This window comes from Cheilinus undulatus, linkage group 6 (genome assembly GCF_018320785.1).
Source record: "Cheilinus undulatus linkage group 6, ASM1832078v1, whole genome shotgun sequence".
In the NCBI taxonomy this organism is placed as follows: Eukaryota; Metazoa; Chordata; class Actinopteri; order Labriformes; family Labridae; genus Cheilinus; species Cheilinus undulatus.
Genome location: NC_054870.1, coordinates 620,655 through 643,302, shown reverse-complemented (window position 1 = coordinate 643,302; position 22,648 = coordinate 620,655). Strand labels below are relative to the sequence as shown.

Sequence of the window (22,648 nt, the reverse complement as noted above, 5' to 3'; positions counted from 1 at the left end):
TAGTATTTATTAGTTTGACTGCTGGTTTGGTAGTTTAGTTTAGTATTTATTAGTTTGACTGCTGGTTTGGTAGTTTAGTTTAGTTTTTATTAGTTTGACTGCTGGTTTGGTAGTTTAGTTTAGTTTTTATTAGTTTGACTGCTGGTTTGGTAGTTTAGTTTAGTATTTATTAGTTTGACTGCTGGTTTGGTAGTTTAGTTTAGTTTTTATTAGTCTGACTGCTGGTTTGGTAGTTTAATTTAGTTTTTATTAGTCTGACTGCTGGTTTGGTAGTTTAGTTTAGTATTTATTAGTTTGACTGCTGGTTTGGTAGTTTAGTTTAGTTTGTATTAGTTTGACTGCTGGTTTGGTAGTTTAGTTTAGTTTTTATTAGTTTGACTGCTGGTTTGGTAGTTTAGTTTAGTATTTATTAGTTTGACTGCTGGTTTGGTAGTTTAGTTTAGTTTTTATTAGTTTGACTGCTGGTTTGGTAGTTTAATTTAGTATTTATTAGTTTGACTGCTGGTTTGGTAGTTTAGTTTAGTTTTTATTAGTTTGACTGCTGGTTTGGTAGTTTAGTTTAGTATGTATTAGTTCTGACTGCTGGTTTGGTAGTTTAGTTTAGTTTTTATCAGTGTTGACTGCTGGTTTGGTAGTTTAGTTTAGTATGTATTAGTTCTGACTGCTGGTTTGGTAGTTTAGTTTAGTTTTTATTAGTTTGACTGCTGGTTTGGTAGTTAAGTTTAGTTTTTATTAGTCTGACTGCTGGTTTGCTAGTTTAGTTTAGTATTTATTAGTTCGACTGCTGGTTTGGTAGTTTAGTTTAGTTTTTATTAGTTTGACTGCTGGTTTGGTAGTTAAGTTTAGTTTTTATTAGTCTGACTGCTGGTTTGCTAGTTTAGTTTAGTATTTATTAGTTCGACTGCTGGTTTGTTAGTTTAGTTTAGTTTTTATTAGTTTGACTGCTGGTTTGGTAGTTTAGTTTAGTTTTTATTAGTTTGACTGCTGGTTTGGTAGTTTAGTTTAGTATTTATTAGTTTGAGTGCTGGTTTGGTAGTTTAGTTCAGTTGTTATTAGGTTTGACAGTTGGTTTTTATTAGTTTTGACTGTTGGTTTTTAGTTTAGTTTATATTATCATTATTCAACACATGACAATTGATTTTGTTTGAAATGTCTATACTGTGCAAAATGTTTGGATTTGTGTCATGATTGAATAAACTAAACCAAACTTTTTATCAGTGTTGACTACTGGTTTGTTAGTTTAGTTTAGTTTTAATCAGTTTTGACAGCTGATTTGTTAGTTTAGTTTCATTCTTATTTTGCAAAAATCCTTGTTTCAGTTTCATTTCTATTAGTTTTAGAATAAGTTTAGTTTTTCAGATAGATGTGGGGGCTGAGGGAATATCATACATTTTTAAAAACATATTAAAACAGGCTACTCTTTACTTATTTTTTTTTTATTTAAAAACAAGGTTTGAATACAACTCCAGACATAAAACTACCCCTGTGTGAAGTCTTAACCAATCAGATTAGGCCTTTTTACTCTCCCCTGACTCTGGTGTTGGTGCCAGTGAGTATGGTTGTGCCAAAGACTAAAACTAAGGATATTTTGTCTTAGACACAGCCACTCCTTTCCTCTTACTGTCCCTTATCAGCCACAACCTCATTCAATCCATGCTGCTGTCAGAACCATTTAAGGTAGACCTATCAAGAGATGATATATGGTCACATAGAAGACATGGTTTCTAATATAATCAACTTCTCTTCAAGAAAAACGTGCTTTATTTGCATTCCTATAGTGTCACAGCACTGACCCTGGTTGGCTGATCCTGCCTTGACCCATGAAGCCTCGGTGTTCAATCCAGCACGGCCACTAGAAGTGAATTTAACTGTAGTTTTTCAACAAAGGACGGTTTCCTGGGTAACACAAGTATTTTGGGGTATACGACCAGGTGGCAGACAAGGGCGGAAACTCAGTCATACTGACCCGAAACAGGGCAGCGTAAAACAGGATAAAAATAATTATGCACAAACGCTTCATCTAAAAAAAATGGTCCAAGGGTTTAGTGACTCTTTAAGTACACCCAGGTCAATTTAAGCAGTTAAGGGCCTTTAAAACCTAAAACAGCCATTCAAACTGACCCCTAGAACCAGATGTAGAAAAAGCCAGAGTCTATCCACACAGCCATAGAGGGATCAATAAGATCAGCTTCAACATCTTCAAGACAAGTAGGACCAAAAAAACCCAGAGTCTGATCCTGATCATCACTGGTCAAACCGTCTGTGATCAGAACACTCACCTGCGGAACTTGTCCCTCATCTTGTCCAGGTCGTCTCTGGTCCGGCTGAGCTCAGCCTCCATGTAGTGACGGCTGCCATCAAACTCCGCCTCCATGGCCTCCATTTTGTGGGTGGTGAGAGAGAGGCGGCGCTGCAAGTCTTCATTCTGCTGCTGGAGGATTCTGGGTACAGAAGGACAGTTTTTGTTGAGTAACTAAGCAGGTTTACTGAAGTTTGATTATCCAGGACATCCCACAGAAATGTTTTACAAAGTGACTCTACAGACCCAGATTTATTTCAACACATAAATGATCTCTTATTATTATTGCTCTTATTCGCAGCTGTCTGTCTGTGATGTGTCATCATTTCTTTAAATTGTTGCTGACAAAGCAGGAGGGAAAGTCTGAAGTCTGAAGTTTTACAACCGCGCCACTTTACAGGTGCATCTCAAAATACGTGAGAATCATGGAACAGTTTGTCACATAATTTATCTATAAAGGTAACCAGCAGAGGGCGCATAAGAGCACACAGTCTGCACAGAATAGTTAATGTGTGGGAGGTAAACTACAAACAAGGTAGCACTTGAGGAGGTTACTATAATGCTAACTCTGAGTTCAGGACTAAGAGAATAATAGCTGTAATGCACTGTGACATCAGATCAGCTCAGACTGATGACTGCTGGACAGAACAACACCATCTGTACTTCATTCTTTCTTTGTGTACAGACTCAACTTTCTCAGTGTATTAGTGTGACTGGTGACCAAGTTAACAGGTGGCTTTCAGCTGGCTGTGTTCATAAATACAGAAGCGAGAAAACACAGAAAGACTCTTACAAATGTTCGTTTTATTTCTATTTTCACAGGTTTAAACATCAACTCTTGGGGTGTGGATGGCAAAGCAGTGAGGTCATGTCCCATGTACACCAGGGTTCTGTTCCTGCATGTCATTCCCCATTCTCTGATCACCATTTCTTTTTTCCTTTTTTTTTTTGATCAATTTTTTGTTGTTTTCAAAAAAAGTTCATAATAAGGATATACATAGTGTTGTGTCCCATTAGAAGACAGTATACAGGAAGGAGAGGTTATTTGCGTACACATACAGCAATACTGAACGAAGGGTAAACGAGTAACAGGCCAAAATAAAGCATGCAAAATCGAGATAAGTCTGTCCTTCTGTTCTCAATCATTACAACACAAGTATACACAGAAGAAAGATAAAATAAAATACACCCCATCCAACCCATACCCACCCACCCCACCCCAAGGACCCCAAGGATGGACCAAAAAAAGTAATAAAGCTGTTCATAGTAAGGCCTTAAGAGTTCTTATAGTATCAAACCAAAATGTTACATTATCAGGTTTAGCATAGTGCATTTCTGCTGCCCAGCATTCCAAGTTTGCAATATCATTAAAATCCAACAACCATTTCTGCACCGATAATAAATGGGGGGTTTCCATCTACATGCTATAAGTCTTTTGGCAGTGGTGAGGCCAGCTAAAAGGACACGCTTCTGTTTAATTGAAAGCTCTAAGCTAGAGCTGCAGAAGAACATCTGGTGAGAATGGAACGTGTTTGGCCAAAATACGTGATAGAATATCGCAAACTCCTTCCCGGAAATCTGAAACCCCTGGGCACTCCCAAACCATATGTAGAAAGGTGCCAATAGATTTATCAGGGCATAAACTGCAATTAGGAGATGACAGGTCTCTCATTTTATAGAGAGTGCGAGGAGTATAATATGTGCGATGGATAAAGTTAAAATGAACAACTCGGTGGTTAGGATTTTTGGAAGATAGGATGGTGTTTTGCCAGATTGAATTCCAGTTACAAACAGTAGATGGTAGGTCCTTCATCCATGCATTGTAAAGAGATAGGGGATTAGCAGTAGCTTCCAGTAATGTAGCATCAAAGGTAGAAACTATGCTGTTGGGTTTAGTCAGTAATGCATGAAAAGGATGGACAGTCAGTGAGCTGTCCCAGGGAACACCATAGGTGCGTATTGCTGTGCGCAGCTGAAGGTAGAAAAAGAAAGAAGTTCCTGGTAGATTAAAGAGATTCTGAATTTCTTGGAATGAATGTAAGCCCCCTACCCCAAAAATATCACATTAAGTATACACCCCCTTCTTGCTTCAAGTGGGGAATGAAACTTGGTGTCCTCCTACTTTTTGATCAAAATACTTTGGTGCATATACCGATACAAATGCAATTTTCTTATCGCTAATCATAGTCTTGATATATGCCACTCTACTTTCTGAGTCATAAACTGATCCCAAATCTGTTACAGGCTACGTTTGGCAATGATCACTACTCCTCTGTTTTTGGGTTTGAATGAGGAGGAGGCTAAAACATCATAGTATTTATTCTTTAGTCTAAAGCAGTGGTTCCCAACCTTTTCCAACTCAGGGCCCACTTTTAAGTTTCAAAAATTTTCGCGGCCCACCTCCGACCCCATATCCTGATACACAATCTATATTGTGATATTTTGAAATGGCCTCTCAGCAGCTGTATTAAATTCAGCCCCAAATGACACTAGTTTGGTGATAAAAAATGCACTGTTCTATTGAATTTTTAATAAAATTATATGCAGAAAGTAAAAATCAATTTAAAGTCAAATTTAGCTGTTTTATTTTGAAAAGTACTTCATTCAATCTTTCACTAATAAATCAAAAATACATAAATCATGAAATACTCTGTCTTTTACAGTGTATGGAAAGTCCTGAAATGTTTTCTGAAATGTTTACTGCTGATGATTATAAAATGATTATTTTCCTCATTAAGGGTGAAGCAAAACTCACCAATTATGCATGAAGACCAAAACCCTGCAGTCTAGTCCTCCATTCAGGCACAGCTGTGATTATATTAGTCCGCTATCTGTGCTGATGAGTGCTGGAGCAGTTTCTGACAAGTTCATGAGATGAGAGCATCTTTAGGCCTCATTCATGAAGCTCTCCTGTGTGATCATGGGGGAAAAAGCTCGTCTGGAGTCAGGAACATTTTAACTTCTCGTTGTCGGTGTTTTGAACTGTAAGGCTGAGATAAGTCTCCGTTGTTGTGGAGAAGTGGATCACATTTTTCCGCTGCTGGACGTCTTCTCTCTGACATGTACGACTCTGGCAGGGAGTTTTCAGCAAAATGTTTGCACCCAGGCAAACCTCGCATTCTGGGTTAAGTGTCTTTATGAGATTTTGAAAATCCTGGCTTTTCAACAACACTGGGCTCATGTCTTTAGTGACGTGTTGTGTTACTCCCGCCGTTATCTCTGAGTCATCTTGCGGCGTATTTGAACGAATACCGCTTGAGTTTGACCTCTTCCTTTTCAAAGTTGAACGGCTGCTCAACGCTGCAGATCCAGCGCTGTTTCTGTCTCTTAAGTCAGCTAGCTCCCCGCTAACTAGCCACGTGGCTGCTATGTTTACCTTCCTCTCCCTTGCTTCTTGCCGCTGATGCGCATGTGCAAAGGATTTTTCTGAATGGGTGCAGGAGAGTGAGCTCTGTGCTGTGAGAGATGCATTCAGGGACAATGGGAGAAGTGAAACTCCGGCGAGAAATGCATGCTGGCAGCTCAAAACTTCTACATAATTTATACTCGAAAATTTGCGATATAGTCATTTTAACGACACGCTACATTCACAGACCGAGGGTGAACAGGTAGCACCAGAATCTATTTGTGGCGGGCCTACAGCTGATAGTTTCCCGCCCCAAACTTGTCCAAAAACTGCCAGAATGCACAAAAACAGCCCAATAATCATTATTTAGTGCTTTTTCTTTTGACGAACGAACAAAACTCCATAAAAGTCCACTGACAGCTTAAGTACACCAAAAGTAACTCCTATAGTGACACTGATGAAGAGCACAGAAACATCTGATCCTAACATCTGTCTACATCAGCGTATGTGGCAGCTGGGTGTGCAGTTCAATAACATGAGGCTAATTCATAACTCCTCACACCAGAATGTTTTGCTAGCTATAATGTATAATAGTGCAGCGTTTGACTTTTTGTTTACTTTATCAGGACCCCCACTCTTCCTATACAACAGCACGTTATCCAGCTTTGTATAAGCTTTTGCTAATTCAGTGCAGGCTACTGTGGGCCGTAGCCATCACCAAAAACAACACAATTTGCCATCTTTATTGGTCTCTGAGAGTTTAGCTCTCTTGCAGACACCCACACACACACATAAAAACACACAGGGCATGACGTGCACAACCATCTCTCGCTCGCGCGCGCTCTCTCCCAATCACATCACGGCTCCCTCCATTGAACTCTACAGGATACTCAGAGTGACTGACAGATTACAGAAGCGCTGGGTGTTTCCTGGGAGGAGGGTCTATGCTGACTGCAGACAGTAGATCCCATACAGCCACCCGTGCCAGGCGGCTGTGTGCCACAGCACGGAGCGGAGGGGAGAGAGCGATGAGGAAGCTTGTGCCCTTTTCGGCGGATTTGGTTTGCGGGGGCAAGGCATTTGTTTGAGGGGGCGTTGCCCCCTCTTGCCCCTGCGTATAGCCAGCCCGGTTGCAACACCTTCAGTATTACAGTTTTCAAGAAGCTGTCAACACAATAACCTCTAGATAACAACAAAAGTTCCAGTAAATGAGATTCTGGAAAAAAAGGCCAAATCAATATTTTTCCTCCTGAAATTATCCATTATGCCTCTGGATCTGATCACCATTTCTGACTCTTTCCACTGTCCTGTCTCTATTAATAAAGGCCCAAAAGGAAATTTACAAAGAAAAAATAAAAAAAACATTTAAAAGTACAGGTTGTAAAATTAGCCTTAAAAGCATTGAGTGGAACAAACCTGATAAAAATGAAAAATAATATTTATAAGAAGGATTGGACTTGTTTCTAAGTAAGCTTTTTATGAATGCATAACCTCTACTGACTCTGCCATCTTGGATTTTTTTTGGCTTCAATGTTTTTACAGTACCACAGAAGGGACCAAATAATGGACACTTGTTTTATTTATTCCACTGTTGCCACGGTTACCAGCATAAGTTCGCATCAGAAACTAGAGTGTGGCTGTAAAGTCCCGTTCACACCAAAGATTGCAGCCATCTCAACCGAGCAGCTAAAATCAAAACATCTGATGAAGGTGCCTGCAGTTCAGCAATTCAGCAGTTCAGCCAGCCAAATATGACAAGGGAAATGAAATCTTGTTTTCAAAGGCTATAAAAAAACAACAGATATTGTTCAAAGTAGAATATTCATATTTACACATTGAACTTTGCAAGGGATTACAGCTATCTGCCTTTTTTAATTATTCAGCCCCAAAACACTCTGTCTCCGCCATCAGCTGCACACCTGAGCAGGACTTGTGGCACTGCTAACACTCACACATGAGACCATTAAGGCTGCAGTAGCTGAATTTGTCTGTGGACAATTAATGATTGGCGGCAGATATCTTTGTCATAACAGATCATTGCTGTGATTAAAGTCATGCACCTGTATGTGATATAAATGTTACTCATCCTAACCACAAAAAAGTGTGGAAAACAGCGAATCTTAATTTCTGTCCCTCTTATAGAGACAGATCTGTGGTGCAGTAGCTATGAGTCGTTGCCATGAAACATCATCCCCTGTAGTTGCATTGGTGTGAACACATCAGCTTTTTGAACATGGCAGACCGACCACTTGCCATCTTGTTGTGAATCTTTGGTCTTAACTGAGCTGCAGATGTCGCTATTATTCTAAATTTTACACACCGTACCTTAAAAACAGAATTTATTTGTCCCACTTGGTTTGGCAGACTCTGCAGAGACACAGAGAACTGTTGACTTGGTTTTCAGTTTCTCTTCAACCCTTTAAGCTGCTTTCATTTCTGCTGCCATCTATCGCCACACGGTTCAGTACTACAATCTTTAAAAACTCTGAAAGGAATACTGCTGGACAGGAGAGCCTAAGAAGCTACCATGTGGTACAGACCTGTGCTCAAAAGACTGATATGGCAGTCTAATGTCATACACATAACCTTGCAAAGCAGATGGATACGCCCGTTTCCGTGTTTCTCACTGGTGAATCCATCTTGGGCCCGGTTAGAAAGTGGGGCAGTACTTTGGGGTGTGGTGGAGTCATGACGTAAGCAAGCAGCAACAAGAGGCCGATGCCATTATGGCGGAAGACATTAGCATGGATGCTGCTAAAGCACCAGTTTTATCAGAACTTTATGACATTTCTTCGTTAAAAGAAGAACAAAGACCAAACTTTACTTCATGGATTAAATTACTCTATTCACACCCCACAACCTCAATTCATACACACTCACAGCAGTCAAGGCCTTTTAGTTTGCATCGTGGAACCCGCCAAGGGTGCCCCTTAAGTCCCATGCTTTTTGATTTGGCCATTGAACCACTTGCCTCAGCACTTTGCACTTGCAAAGATATATCTGGTATTTGGAGAGGTAACATTGAGCATAAGGTTTCACTGCCTCCTGCTCTATCGCTGCTTAGTCAGTATGGTAAGCTTTCAGGCTTTAAATCAAATATCGATAAAAGTGAGCTTTTTCCTATCAATAATGAAGCACATGCATTAGACTTTACCAATCTGCCTTTTAAATTGAAAAAAACAAGTTTTCTTATTTAGGTATTTCTATCACATGGAAACACAAGAATTTATTCCGAGAGAACTTTATCTCCTTGTTAAACCAGACAAAAGAAATACTATCACAGTGGTCTCCCCTGTCGATGTCTCTTGTGGGACGCATCAACTTGGTCAAGATGACCATCCTGTCTAAATTTTTATACCTTTTCCAGGCCTTACCACTTTTTATCCCAGGATCCTATTTTCAAAACTTGGATTCAGTTATCTCTCCCTATTTATGGCAGTGTAAAAGGCCTCATCTAAACAGGACCCACCTTCAGAGAACCAAAGTTGCAGGTGGTCTGGCTCTTCCAAATTTTTGTTTTTGTTATTGGGCTGCTAACTTGTGATGCTTTGCATTCTGTTTTTTTTTTTTTGTTATAGGCAGCCTGACTGTCCTGACTGGGTAGCAACGGAACTACATTCAGATAAAAAGTTGTGCATTCCTGCATTTCTTGGATCCTCTCTCCCACTTCCCTCAACAGAATCAATCAAGAACCAAGAAGTGAAACACTCTCTAAAGATATAGTCCCACTTTAGGAAGTGTTTTGGTTTTTGTAGTTTCTTTCTCCTAAGCCCCATTGCATCAAAACATCTTTTCAAACCATCCTCTCACAACTCTGCTTTTCAAGAATGGCACAATAAGGGTATTATAGGCTTCAAAGATTTATACATTGGTAATACCATGGCATCATTCGAACAGTTAAGTGAAAAATTCAGTCTTTCTAAATCAAACTTTTTCAGGTACCTTCAGGCAAGACATTTAGTCCTTGCTCAGTTGTCTGGCTCTCCAGCTGCGGCAGAGTCATCCGTAGTTGATACAGTCCTTTCTTTAAATCCACTGAAAAAAGACTAATTTCAACTATATATGGCATAATTCTAGACAGGCATGCCCCCACAGACAAGCTGAGATCAGCATGGGAGGAAGATCTCAGTCTGTCCCTGTCAGAAGATACTTGGACTTCCATACTCAAACTGGTTAACTCTACCTCTTTATGTGCTCGCCACTGCTTAATTCAGTTCAAAGCGGTGCACAGGGCCCATAAGCAAAACTGTCCTCTATGTACCCTGAGATTAGCGCATTATGTGTCAAATGTAAGTCTGCTGAAGCTTCTCTTATCCATATGCACTGGTCCTGTTCTAGTCTTAACAAATATTGGACAGACGTTTTTAAAACACTTTCTAAAATATTCAATATCAAATTAGAGCCTAATCCTTTGACTGGTTTGTTTGGGATCACTAGCAGGGAGATGGGACTAACTGCAGCAAAGAGATGCACTTTATCCTTCGCTTCTCTGCTAGCTTAAAGAGCGGTACTGCTGAGGTGGAGGGACACTTTACCACCCACTCATGCACAATGGCTTGAGGACATCATGACTTGCTTAAAATGAGAAAAAAATAGATATTCACTCCAACATTCTACTGGGAAATTTGGGAAAACATGGGGTTCATTTTTGAATGCATTCCAGACTCTAAAATGGCTTGACCAATAGGTGCTATTTACCATCTCCAACTGTTTACTAATTTGACTACTTTGGATAGGCTGTTGGTGTGACAGTGCTCTAATTATATGTGTGATGTGCTGGTAGTGACTGGGGAGGGAATGTTTTTACTTTGTGTTTCTGTAAGAGTATAGTTTTCTTTTTTCCTCTCTTCGATTAATATCACTCTTGTACATGCTTGTTGAGTTCATGTTTTATTGAGATATAGGTGTCAGCTACTCTATTGTAAACCAACGTCATGTCTTTATTTTTGTAACAATCATCCAGTGCTGCACTTATGCTATACGATGAAAATTTTCAATAAAAACAATCTTGACTAAAAAAAGAAGAACAAAGAACAGTGGTGAGTTGTTTTCTTTTCAAAAACCACAAAAGTCATGTAGTGACATGTCTACAGTCACCATGGTTTACGTTGTGTAGTTCTCTATGGCGTTTGCATCTTGGTAGTGGTGACAACGTCACGTTTTGTTGCTCTGATTGGCCTGTAAAGATGTGACAGACAGAACGTTCATCCAACCACACTCCAAGTTTTTTAAAAGGCTCTGCCCTTTCCCAAACGCCTTGTATGTGAGGTTTACCAGATGGATTAGTGAAACAAGTCCATCTGGTGTGTCAGGTTGTCGTATACCAGCATTGGTACAGATGAGAAGATACAACCGAAAATGCTGTGATGGCAGCTTTTTAAAGACGCATCATCTATGGTGCAGTTCACAATAAAGCCAATAGACAGAAGTAGAAGGCAAACCAAACAAGCATGGATGAGAGAGTCTCCCAGCAGCACAAAGACTGAAGGCTCATTTACAGACTCTCATAAACACCAGGAAGACAGGATGTGGACGTGAGTATGAAAGCTCGGCAAAAACAAGCAATCAACGGAACTAAAAGCTTGAAATATTACACTTCATAATTCAGGAATATAAAATTCTCACTTTTTAACTGAGTTTTTTCTGGAATTCTCCTTTTTTTTTAGATAAACCGGTAAAAACACGCAGAAGTAAAAATAAAGATGGAGTAAATATGAATGGAGTCAGGAGAAACTCAGGAGGAATGATGTTTTGTGTTTCTGGACCAGCTTTTTAATGTGATTTATAAATAATCTGTTGTATTTTTCAGAGCTTCTTCTGTTTTTTATCTACTGTAAGAACAGAAAGGGAACAGCTCATGAGGAAACGAAAAGAAATGAAGAGAAAGGCTCTCACCTGATCCTGTCAGACTCTGATATCGCCTCCTGAAACAGAAGAAAAACCGTTTGAACAGATTTATAAGACAAAAACAGCAACAAACAAAACATTCTGTGAACTAAACCCTCAAATTGCTGCTCTAATAAGAACCTCCCCTCATCATAACAGGAGCTGATAGCAGGTTATTTCTCTCATTATACAGAAAATCCTCATTAAAAGGGCTTAAAATTCACACTGTCACTCACAACGTTTCTCTGAGATCAGTTAAGTCTGTGTGTTCAGGTTGAATGTAGATAAATGTAACGCAGGAATGATGTTTAGCTACAGACAGCCTGAACACATCCATTTAGAAGGACAAAAGGCAGTGATGAGCCATCTGCCATGTTAGACATCAGACAGTTGACCTCTTCTGGAACAGAGATAATGCAGTTGTTGGAGGCTAAGTGGTGATTACAATTTTAAAGACAATCAATCTTGTTTGTACACAACTATCTTGTCTTAACATTTTAAATGATCTTGTTACACACCAGGCATAAATACAAGATATTTAACCAAACAATACTCTTGTCTTGATCAGTATGTAGTTGTAGGAGTAAATCATTGGAGTTCAACCTAAGGTTTGCACAATAAAGGGACATGGAGCTTGGAAAAATATAACTATCTGAAGCACAGCTGATGGCTGATAATAATAATGGTGCAGCATAAGTAAGCAGCTCACACATGAGCAAAGTCCATCACTGTGAACAAGACATGTTCGTTTTCTATATACACTGCATCCAGAAAGTATTCAGACCCCCTTCACTTTTTCAAATTAAAAAAATAAAAATAAAAATTTTAATCTCACATTGATATCAGTATTTAGACTGTAAATGTAGCTCAGGCTCCTCCATGTCTCATTGCTGAGATGTTTCTACACATTGACTGGAGTCCACCTGTGCTAAACTAACCTGATTGGATGTGATTCTAAAGGCTCACAGCTGACAATGATATCAGAGCAGAAACCAAGGGTCAAAGGTTAAAGGAGCTGCAGAGCTCAGAGACCGGACTTCCTCAGCTGAGTGTAGACTAATGGAATGAAAATGAATTGAAACAACTGTAGGATCAGGCTACAAGGTATGAATACGTTCTGAACGTACTGCATACCAAACTATGAAAAGACTAATACATGGATTCTTGAGGTTTTGGTGTTTTTAAATTTTTATCCAGCATATATCATGTGATGTTTTTCTTGGCTGGAACATATCCCACAACTCTTATTCGTGATATTTTTACATTCAGTTTTATCTATGAATATTTTAATTTATTTTTAGAGGTATTTTTATCTCTGTACTTTAAGTTTATTTAATGAAATATGTATAATTCTTGGCAGGACATAAACGTTATATAACAAAGTGCATCATTTTGTAGGTGACCAATAAATATGGTATCAAATTGAGCTAAACCACCATGAACTGCAGCACGTTTCTGTGTTTTGCTGTTATTCAGGACTTCAGGACTGCAGAGCAGCAACGTGTTGTCATGTGAACAATGTGTGCCAGTGATGGCGGGTCAGTAAACGTCGATGAAGCCACATTGTAGAGACAGTCAGATGTTTTCCGTTTCTTTATCATCTGTATTATTGATCTCTGTCGACTTATGGAAACACATCCTCACCCAGCGTGCATGATCGATTGCCTACAGAGCAGCATTATCAACGACTCAGCTGCTGTGACTGGAGTGGGGAAAGGCCAATCACATCGCTCCGTCCTGTGGCTGCAGTGTTATGTTCTGATGATTTGTTGTTGACATTATCTGCTTCCTCAAGTGTCACTATCGGAATTCAATATGAAGAGCACGTAGAGACGAAGCCTGCAGCTGGCTGCATTAAGATAAATCCATGTTTCATCTCCTGACTGCTGGACTGTTGCATTCTGGGTATTTCAGCAGCTGCTGTGTGAGAATTTTACTTCAATTTTTCTACAAACAGGAAAGACGCATTGTCCCCTTGTAATTACATTTAAATCACAAAGTTTGTGGTTTGAACTTGTCGTCTCACTGATGTTTAACAGTTATTAACAGTATGAAAAGTGGCTTCGCTAGCATCTGCTCATATCATTTCAATAATTCATGATGATTCCTGCAGGAACAAAAGGTTTTCCTGTTCTTTTGCCTTCAGTCTGATATTTGAATTTATACTGGAACTTTGGATCCAAAGGGCATAAAAGATAAAGTGACCTTAAGTTCAATCAGGTGACTTTTATCATACATGGTTGAACCCTGCTGACTCCAAACATATGCTGTATCCAAAACCACTTACTAACTCTCTACCTCAGGTGTAGGAATTTAGATACACTGTCTTGACAAAAGTATTTGGCCACACCTGTTAATAATTCAATTCAGGTGTTCTAATCAGACCCACAGGTGTATAAAATCATCACCTGTCCATGCAGGCTCCATTTATAAACATCTGTGATCCTAAACAGGTCGTTCTGAAGAGCTCAGAGACTTCCAGCGTGGTTCTGTGATGATGACACCTTTGATTTAAGACAGTTCATGCTGGATATTCCACAGTCAACTGTCAGGAGCTACTTTCCCACTGCCTCTCTTTTCCATGTCTGTTACATCTTCGTTCCGCAATGCCGTTCTGTATGAAAGTGACCATTCCGCAATGGGGGGTTGATCTCACCCAACCTCTGATCTGGATCGAGAGGTAGTATCAGAGCCATAATAGACTTTTCCACAACGAGTGTGAAAGGATGTCACGGCATTCCGCAACAGCGAGTGTGCGCTACTGTCTCCATAAATGAGAGATTTAAAAACCAGCGCAGTTTAATCGAGCTGCATTTCATCAGAGAAAACAACAGTGGGATAAAACAAAGAATAATGTGGATTAACTGGAGAGACTGACGTCCAAGAGCTGATCACACTCTGTACAGGAGTGGAGAGAGCAGACACATCTCTGCTCACAGCAGCGTCTGAAAAGTTCCATGATGCATTCAAGCAAGCTCGGTACTCTGAAGTTTCCGACCTCCGACGTAAATACGGGCACTGTGGCACTGCTTAAAGTCGGACTTCCAACTCAGAAACATGGAGGAAAAAAGTCTATTGGATCTAATCGATCAAAATAAATATTCATGTTATTTTTAGTTTTGAGTTTCATTGAAAGCAGCAGCTCGGGCAGCGGCTGCCATCTGATTACGGGACGCTGGGGTGTGTATCTAAGCTCGGGCGTGCTCGGCTCTGTTACACCTTTGTGTGAATTGCTTGTTGCGGAACAGAGATAGGCATTCCTTTTTGCCTTTATTGTGGAATCTCTGTGTAAAAATGGCTAATGATATTATTAGAGAGTGGAAGAGTTTAGGAACGACAGAAACTCAGCCAGGAAGCAGAAGACCAGGTAAAATCACAGAGTGGGGTCAACGACTGCTAAGGATCATGGGTAAAAGTCTCCAAGTCTCTGTTAATTCCATCCCTGAAGAGTTCTGAACTTCCTCTGGCATTAATGTAAACACTAAAACTGCAGCAGGAGTTTCATGAATGGGTGTCCATGGTAACAGCTGCATGCAAGCCTCACATCACCAAGTCCAATGAAAGCATCAGATGGAGCGGAGTAAAACACACTGACACTGGACCGTGGTGCAGTGGAAACCAGAGGTCATCTACCATTCTGGTACTGCTGAAAATGCTGGTATTGGTATCAGTTGCATGACTCACTGACCAGGGTGGTCTTCATTTATCGCCACTTACTCAAAGCTAATGGCCATATTGTTTTATTGTTTTCCCAGAATGCTTTGTGAGGGGCTGTTGACCAACAGCAGACTGTTCCATCATCATGTCATGCTGAGTCAAACTGCACACGCTGTAACACAAAAATCACGATGGAAACGCTCTGAAAAGAGAGAGAGCCAGAGAGCCTGTGATGTGGCTCTCATTTTTATTTTTAGCAATAATAAGCAGGAAAAAACAACTTGAAGTGTTACGTAGTGGCTATGCATCACCATTCTATCTGTATGTTGTGTTCTAAGTTCCCCGTAGCTAGGTCAGTCCAGAAACTTCACATCAGTCTGAGATTGACTCTTTCTCGGCCCATACGCCCTGGTATCAGAGTCAGTATCACTAAACGTGCCCTAATAAATGTCTTTTCAGACTCAAAGCATATATTCTAACGTATGAATGAAGCACCTGTACAGCTACGCACTCAGCTCGCTGTTCTTGTGAGTGCATGCCAGGAAGTGCTTGAATAATGTGGTACTTAAACACTTGGCAGTATTACCATTTAACCCAGTGAAATTTGGGGAGGGTTTGGATGGTATAAAGAAATGAATATCACTAAACCCTGGTACAGTTGTGTGCTTCTGTTGCTTTGGCTGGAGAATAATGGCAGTACTATCATTATCATTATTATTATTAATATCATCATCATCATTATTATTATTGTTATTATTGTTATTATTCACTGTGCAATAAGCACAGATTCAGAACAGAATGGAGGATTTTGTGTTATAAGCGTTCATGTTATGTGGTTAGTAAATAATCTGGATACCCAAATATACAAGCTAAAAAGTGTCATATGATAAATGTCCGTTCCAATAAAACATTTACTTCTACCTACTGGCGTTGTCACTTTAAGTCTACCCATGTCGTTGTTGTTGCTCTTGTTTTTTTGTCTCTTTAACAAGGGTCTGGGTCTACTCAAGGTTTCTTCCTACTTAGTGCTGAGCTCATGACAGATTAATGCTGGGTGTCTGTAAATAAAATAACAAAGACCACAGTCTAAGCCTGCTCTTTTAGGAACATATTAAATTTGTAGGAATGCATGAGATTAGGATATCAGTATCATCAGATGAGAAAGGTTCTGCTGACATGTACTGCTGTTAGCTTGGCTGTAAAATTCTGCCCATATCAGCTGCTAATATTGTAACTAGATAAGTTAGTGGAGTTTTAGTCTGGACCTTCAGAACCGTATGAGCCAAAGTCTTTCTCTTTATTCATCCTCATTCCTCACATTTTTTTTGTATTTTTTAAGGATGAAAATGTATCATTCTAAAATAAAAAACCAACACCTCAACTCAAACCCACAGAGTGCCAGTTTGTAATCTGTATTAAAGGTTAATTTTTCTGGGATGAATTACTTTTATATTTCTCCATAAAATTGTAAATACCGATTAGATTCACAAAAACATATCACAAGAAAATGTTTCATCGAGTCCTAATTGCACAGTTTGGCGTTTTAACTGTTGACAGAAAGTTAGCTGGTAGCAGCATGTAGTTGTTTCACAACAGGTAGTTCTGGACCATCTGGGGGTCTCCTTTCAGTCCAAAAGTTTTGTCAGCAGAAGAGAAGTTATCCTAGAGAGACAATCTGACCCTGAGCAGCGAGCTGAGGCTTCCTTCCAACCATCCAAATGAACAGCCAACATTACAGTAACTGAAGTCTCTGTACTCTTTAGGACTTCTCTGTTATAATTAGGATGTGAATACTGAGATGTATCAGGTAAAAGAGACTGACACACTGCTACTATAAAAAACACAGCTGTATATGTGGATGTGAACTATCACAAACAAGTTAAACAACTTTAAACTGCACTCCTACAGCTGCCTTAGTATTAACTCTTGGTTAACTATTTAATCGACGGTGTAATGTTTGATAGAACTATTTCAATCTGTAGAACTACTGCTGCTGCTGTTTCTACCCACCGTATTCCTGAACATCTGATTTCCACTCATTTAACAGAATACATTTCTCCCGGTAGCTAACCATCAACGGTTGCTGTTCTAAACCTCAACTTTAATGAAGTGAGTCACTTCCTAGAAATATGCTGAATCGCTTGGTAAAAACAGTACAAGAAGAGACAGGAACAAAAGAAAGAGAATAAACCTATTCAGACATTAAAAGGAAGGATAAGGGGGGAGGCTGAGGAGATGAGGAAGGTCACCCCCTCTGACCTCTGACCTACCTTTACATGGGACAGATGACACTGACTACAAACAGTATGTTTGTGTTTATGTCTCAGAAGCTGTTCGGGATCCTGAGGCCCCATCTTTACGCCTTTAGTCATCCCCATCACTTCCTCTTTAGACCCCGCCCCCTCTGTGATGTCACCCTGCCGCACCCCTAACCCCTCATCCTGGAGGGGTTGGTACCAGCTGTCAGACCGCTGCACCGCTGCAACCCAGTCGTCCCAGCGTCGAGTCCTTTCTGCAGCTGGACTCCCCTCCTGCTGCTTCCTGTAGGCAGGGCGGTATCGGCGGGGCTCAGGGGTGGGGCTTCCATGCTCTACAGAAGGTTCCTTCCCGAGCAGCATGAGATTAGCAGGGCTCAAGACCTGACAGGTTATCTCATCCAGAAAGTTAGAGAAGCGAACCTTGTCCTGTAGAGCCTGCATCCTCCAGTTTCCATCAGTCCTGGGGGAGGCCGGGGCAGAGGACCGCCGCGAGACTGGCGTCCTCTCCTGAGAATGGTCCAGAGAGCGTGAGGGCACCCTGGTGTTGCTGCGTCGCCCCCCGAACTCATCCAACAGCTCAACAGACTTTGACTTCCTTAAGGTGTCACGTTCGTGCTCCACGCCCAAAAAAGCTGGCTGCTTTAGGATGCTCTTTGGGGTGATGCCAGTCTTTGAGCGGTGTGTCCAGCTGTGATGCTCCGATCTGGGACTGGAGCTCGGCGAATACTTCATGGGGCTTTGGTGTGAAGTAAAACTCTCCCTGGCACTGGTGATGAAGCGACTAACAGAGCGATGAGGACTGGTGGTGACCCCTGACATCCTGGTTCTGGTCCGTGCGCTCCAGTTAGGTCGGCTGTTGCTAAAGAGCGGTGGTGGTGGGATGCAGAGCTCCAGGCTCGACAGGCTTGACATGTCCAGTTCGCTTTCAGACATAGATATTGGTGAGGCAGGGGCAGCATGCCGTGACCCAGCACTTTGAGGCTGTGTGGGAGCGTTAGAAATGTAGGAGAATTTTCTCAGGGGTGAAGGAGGGGTGTTTAGGTTTACCTGATTGATGTTGTGCTGAGGCGCAGGAGGTGGTGGAGCGACGGGCAGAGCTTGGCGTGTCTCACGGTGCTGCGGTGGAGCCTTGCGGTATGGCTTCCGTGCAGGGGCCGCACTTGTCATCCTGGGCCCTACCTTCTTTGTCCTGGCTTCCTTCCTGTCGGTGTGTCAATCCTACCAGGAGAAGAAGAGTTAATGAGGTACCGAATGACACAAAAGCCTGCCACCAACAGCCTGCCAACCTCCCACCACAACGCCTCAACCACAACTGTACTCTGCCACTGATGTCACTCTCTCTCTCCCTCTCTCTCTCTGTACAGATCAATGCTTGGTCGCCCCTGATTAACATCAAACATGGCTCCATCTCTGCAAACTTCATCATGTTTGTTTGTTTTTGTGCGTAGACTGTGACATAAATGTTTGTTTTGCATCTTGTCCAAAATTTTCTGGTTACTTTTATGCATTTGAGCACCAGACTGAAGGCTCAGACCTCCACTGGCAGCACATTTTTCCTCTTTAATACATGTCCCATCTACAGCTGATAAAGCAGCTCTACAGTGGTGATGATGGAGTCTCCACAAACGTCTTAAACATCTTTACAGGAAAGTTTCAGACAATATCTTTGAATGTTGTGTAAGCAGAGTGTGTGTCTGTTGTGGCCAGACTAAGTGTGGGTGAGAGAGTCAGAGCCTCAGGCACCTCATTGATCTCAGTTTGTTTCCAGAGCAGGAAATGCAGCTCCATCGATCAGAATGAGGTCAGCGCTAATGTGTCAGTGTTGGCTGGCTAATCAGAATGACACAGCTAGCATTGCTAACAGAGGCGCCATAGCTGTGGGTTTCCCAACTGTTGCCACGCCAAAGACCCCTGTAGAGCATTAGCATTTAGCAGGGAACCCTTCTCACATCTTTATTTCCCCGTACATTATGATGATACGTATAAAATAGTACTCCTGCCTTGTGCTTATATGCCTCTGTGTATCCAACTATCAGACAGTGAGAGTACAGCTGTGGGTGAAGAAATGCTATAGGCCAGTGTTACTCAACCCTGCTCAGAGCCAAACTGTTGAAAAATACCTTGCAAGAGCCACAATCTAAGAGGTGAAAAGTGGCAAAACTGGGTTAAAGTGGCAGAATGGTCAAAAAGCGACAAAGAAGTGGCAAAAATGAGTGAGAAGAGACCAAAATGGGCAAAATGGAGAATAACATGTCATTCAATGGAAATAGGCTTCTTAAATGGGCGAGAAGGGGTTAAAAGTGGCAATAAAAGGGAAAAAAATGGAAAATAGCAAAAAGCAGGATAAAAAAGGGCAAAAACTGTCAAAAAGAAGTGGCAAACTCAGGCCATAAAAGCAACACAAATGGATTAAAAGTGGAAAAAAAGGAAAAACATGGGCAAAAATGCAAATAAGGGCAATGGAAATATACAGATAAAAAATTAAAGATTGACAATTAAAGCCACCTGTACAAGAGTGGGAAAAAAAATGATTAATGTAACTTGCAATGGGTAATTTCTAAAGTTAAAGTTGACCTTTTTCATGGTTTTCTGGGGAAAATATCACAAATGTAGACATAAAAGAGCCACAAATCATCACAAAAGAGCCACATGTGGCTCAAGAGCCGCACGTTGAGTATCACTGCTACAGGCATTAGCTGACCATGAGGCCCAGTAACTTTGACCTGGTACCTTGAAAAGCTGTGATCCATGAGTCAGAGTGGACATCAGTCCAAAGTTTGAAACCTCTGGAATGTAAAATTTCACCACTAGGGGGCTCTCAATCAAAGAAATATGAATTTCCATAGGGATGAATATAGTGTCTATCCTCATAAAAAAAATAAAATTTGGTCATTAAAAAGGTATATCTATTGTTTATTTTATTCCATACTGACTACCCTTTGTGGTAGGACACCCAACAGAGCATTTGGCCATGTTTTATTATGAGCAGCCAGGAAACTAACTGAACATTACTCGCTTGGCCGTTGTACAAAACTTGCAATACAGTAAACTGGTAAAATGTGTGTTTTTTTCTGTCTGTAAAAAAGTGTGTGTGACAACAGCAACATAGTGGCTGTGCTCTCTTTGCAGCATGCACCTGTCAGTCTGTCTGGGACACAAGCTAGGTCCAAGGTTATTATAGTTAACTAAAACTTACTAAATAACTAAAACTAACATTCAAAAATCATCTTAGTTAACTACAACTAAATCAAAACTTAGCTTTACCAAAAAATGACAACCAACTAAACCTGTATAGATCACTTACAAAACTAACTAAAATAAAATAAAAATAAAGACTACATCTCCTTAGTTTTAGTCTTTGACTCATCCAGACTGACTGGCACCTACACCAGAGTCTGGGGAGCATAAAACTGTCTGAGTTGATTGGTTAAGACTTCATACAGTGGCAGTTTTACATCATCATTTAACAAATAAAATGAAAAGTAAGGAGTAGCCTGTTTGAATATGTTTTTAAAAAGGCATGATGTTCCCATTTTTTGCCAAATAAAAACTAAACTAAACTAACAAACCAGCACTCAAAACTAATTAAAACTAAACAGAAATTGAACACAGGAAGTGAAAACAAAATAAAAATAAAAACTATCGAAAAATCCAAAACTATTATAACCTTGGCTGGGTCATCTCGGTCTGATTTTAGCCCAGTGCTGCAGTGATTCAGCTTGAACCAGTCTTTAAAGGTGTGGGTAAACTCACTGCAGCTGTGTTGAAGTAAAGTTAAACTCATGATAAACATGCTACTTCATAGCTGGAGTACTATTTCTGGAGGGCTTTTATTGTGAAGGCCCCAAATTAGGAAGGATGGTGTAGTCAATAGCAGCTTGAAACATTACAGCATTTACAGAAGTGAAACTTATTTATATATTTATCAAGCATTTTTTGATGTGGACACACAGTAGCATTGATGCTGTGACATTTAATCGCACACAGGTCCTTGATGCACTGCTGTAAGTGTATAGCAAAGGGCTCATTTTTAACGCCTGTCCATGGGAGGCTTTAAGAGTACAGAAGTTACAAAGAGGTGAAAGCAGAGAGACTTGTAAGGAGTGTTCTGCTCAGACATGAGTTGATCTGCCACCACAGGCTTGTTTTAGGGGGAGGAGGGGGATTGCAATGCCTGAATATGCATTTAAATGTGATATCTATTCTAATTTAGTATTTAGTATGATATAATACTATTACCATGAAGGGCAGAAAAAATACTGTGATCTGATAGGCCATATCTGCCAACAGAGGGGCATCCAAAAATGGCCCTTCTTTGCAGTTTTTTTCTGACCATTAGGGCACCAGGGGGCGACCCCCCCCCCCCCCCCGTGAGTCCACCACTGGTCAGAATAAACAGACCACCAACTATGGCACGTTCGAAGTCACATGAATCACCCTTCTTTTCTGCTCTGGTACTCACTTTGAATTCAGTGCATCGTCTTGTTTTCAGAGTTTAATACACTGGCTGCTGCCATGTGGTTGGCTGATCAGATATCTGTGTTAGAGAGCAGTTGTAAAGGTATACCTAATAATGTGATGGGTAAGGCAATAAAAAAAAAAACCTTGGCTTTGAAAACATCAGCATGGTTACTGTGAGACTACAGCACACTCTGGTCCAGACAAAAGCTCATCCATGCTGATAAATAAATCATTGCAGGACCATAAAAACATTTCATCCTAAATTCAGTTCGATTTAAATTGAAACTAATCAGGATGTTCTGTGACTCTGTTTTAACATGTGTCTGGACTGAACGGTCTGTTTCTGCTCAATGACCCGCTCTATTTAGAGTTTGTCCATGTCACATGACCATGTTCTGTCCTGAGGGGAGCAATGAAAGGCCATCGATCACTGTGTGACCCTCTGAATCTCCCACTCACACTAACACACTTCATTATGATGCTATTTTCTGCTGCCGTTTGTTTCAAACGTGTCACGTGACGTCCTCAAAGTGAATGCCATCGATCTTTTGACAAAGTTTCACTGCATCATTTCACTTCTAATTGTTCTTGCTGCCTCTTTATACTACACTACCCATGAGCCTTTGCTGCTGTTGCCATGTAGAGCTCTGGGAAAGAGGCTTGGTTAAAACGGATGAATCTTTAATCAGGTGCTTACAAAGTCCTATAATTAGCTTCAGCTTGTTTTTATAATCTAAAAGC

At 40.6% G+C, this 22,648-nt stretch overlaps 1 protein-coding gene across 2 annotated transcripts in view; it reads right to left on the bottom strand.

Moving 5' to 3' along the window:
* Positions 1 to 22,648, bottom strand: part of tjap1 (tight junction associated protein 1 (peripheral)) — a 125,664-nt gene that overhangs the window by 59,354 nt on the left and 43,662 nt on the right. For both annotated transcript variants that reach the window (XM_041789984.1, XM_041789983.1), the window contains exons 4-6: positions 18,494 to 18,664; positions 11,541 to 11,569; positions 2,280 to 2,441 (exon numbers count right to left, since the gene is read on the bottom strand). In XM_041789984.1, coding sequence (XP_041645918.1) covers positions 2,280 to 2,441; positions 11,541 to 11,569; positions 18,494 to 18,613 — 311 coding nt within the window. In that variant the 5' untranslated portion in view covers positions 18,614 to 18,664. The remainder of the gene's footprint in view (positions 1 to 2,279; positions 2,442 to 11,540; positions 11,570 to 18,493; positions 18,665 to 22,648) is intronic.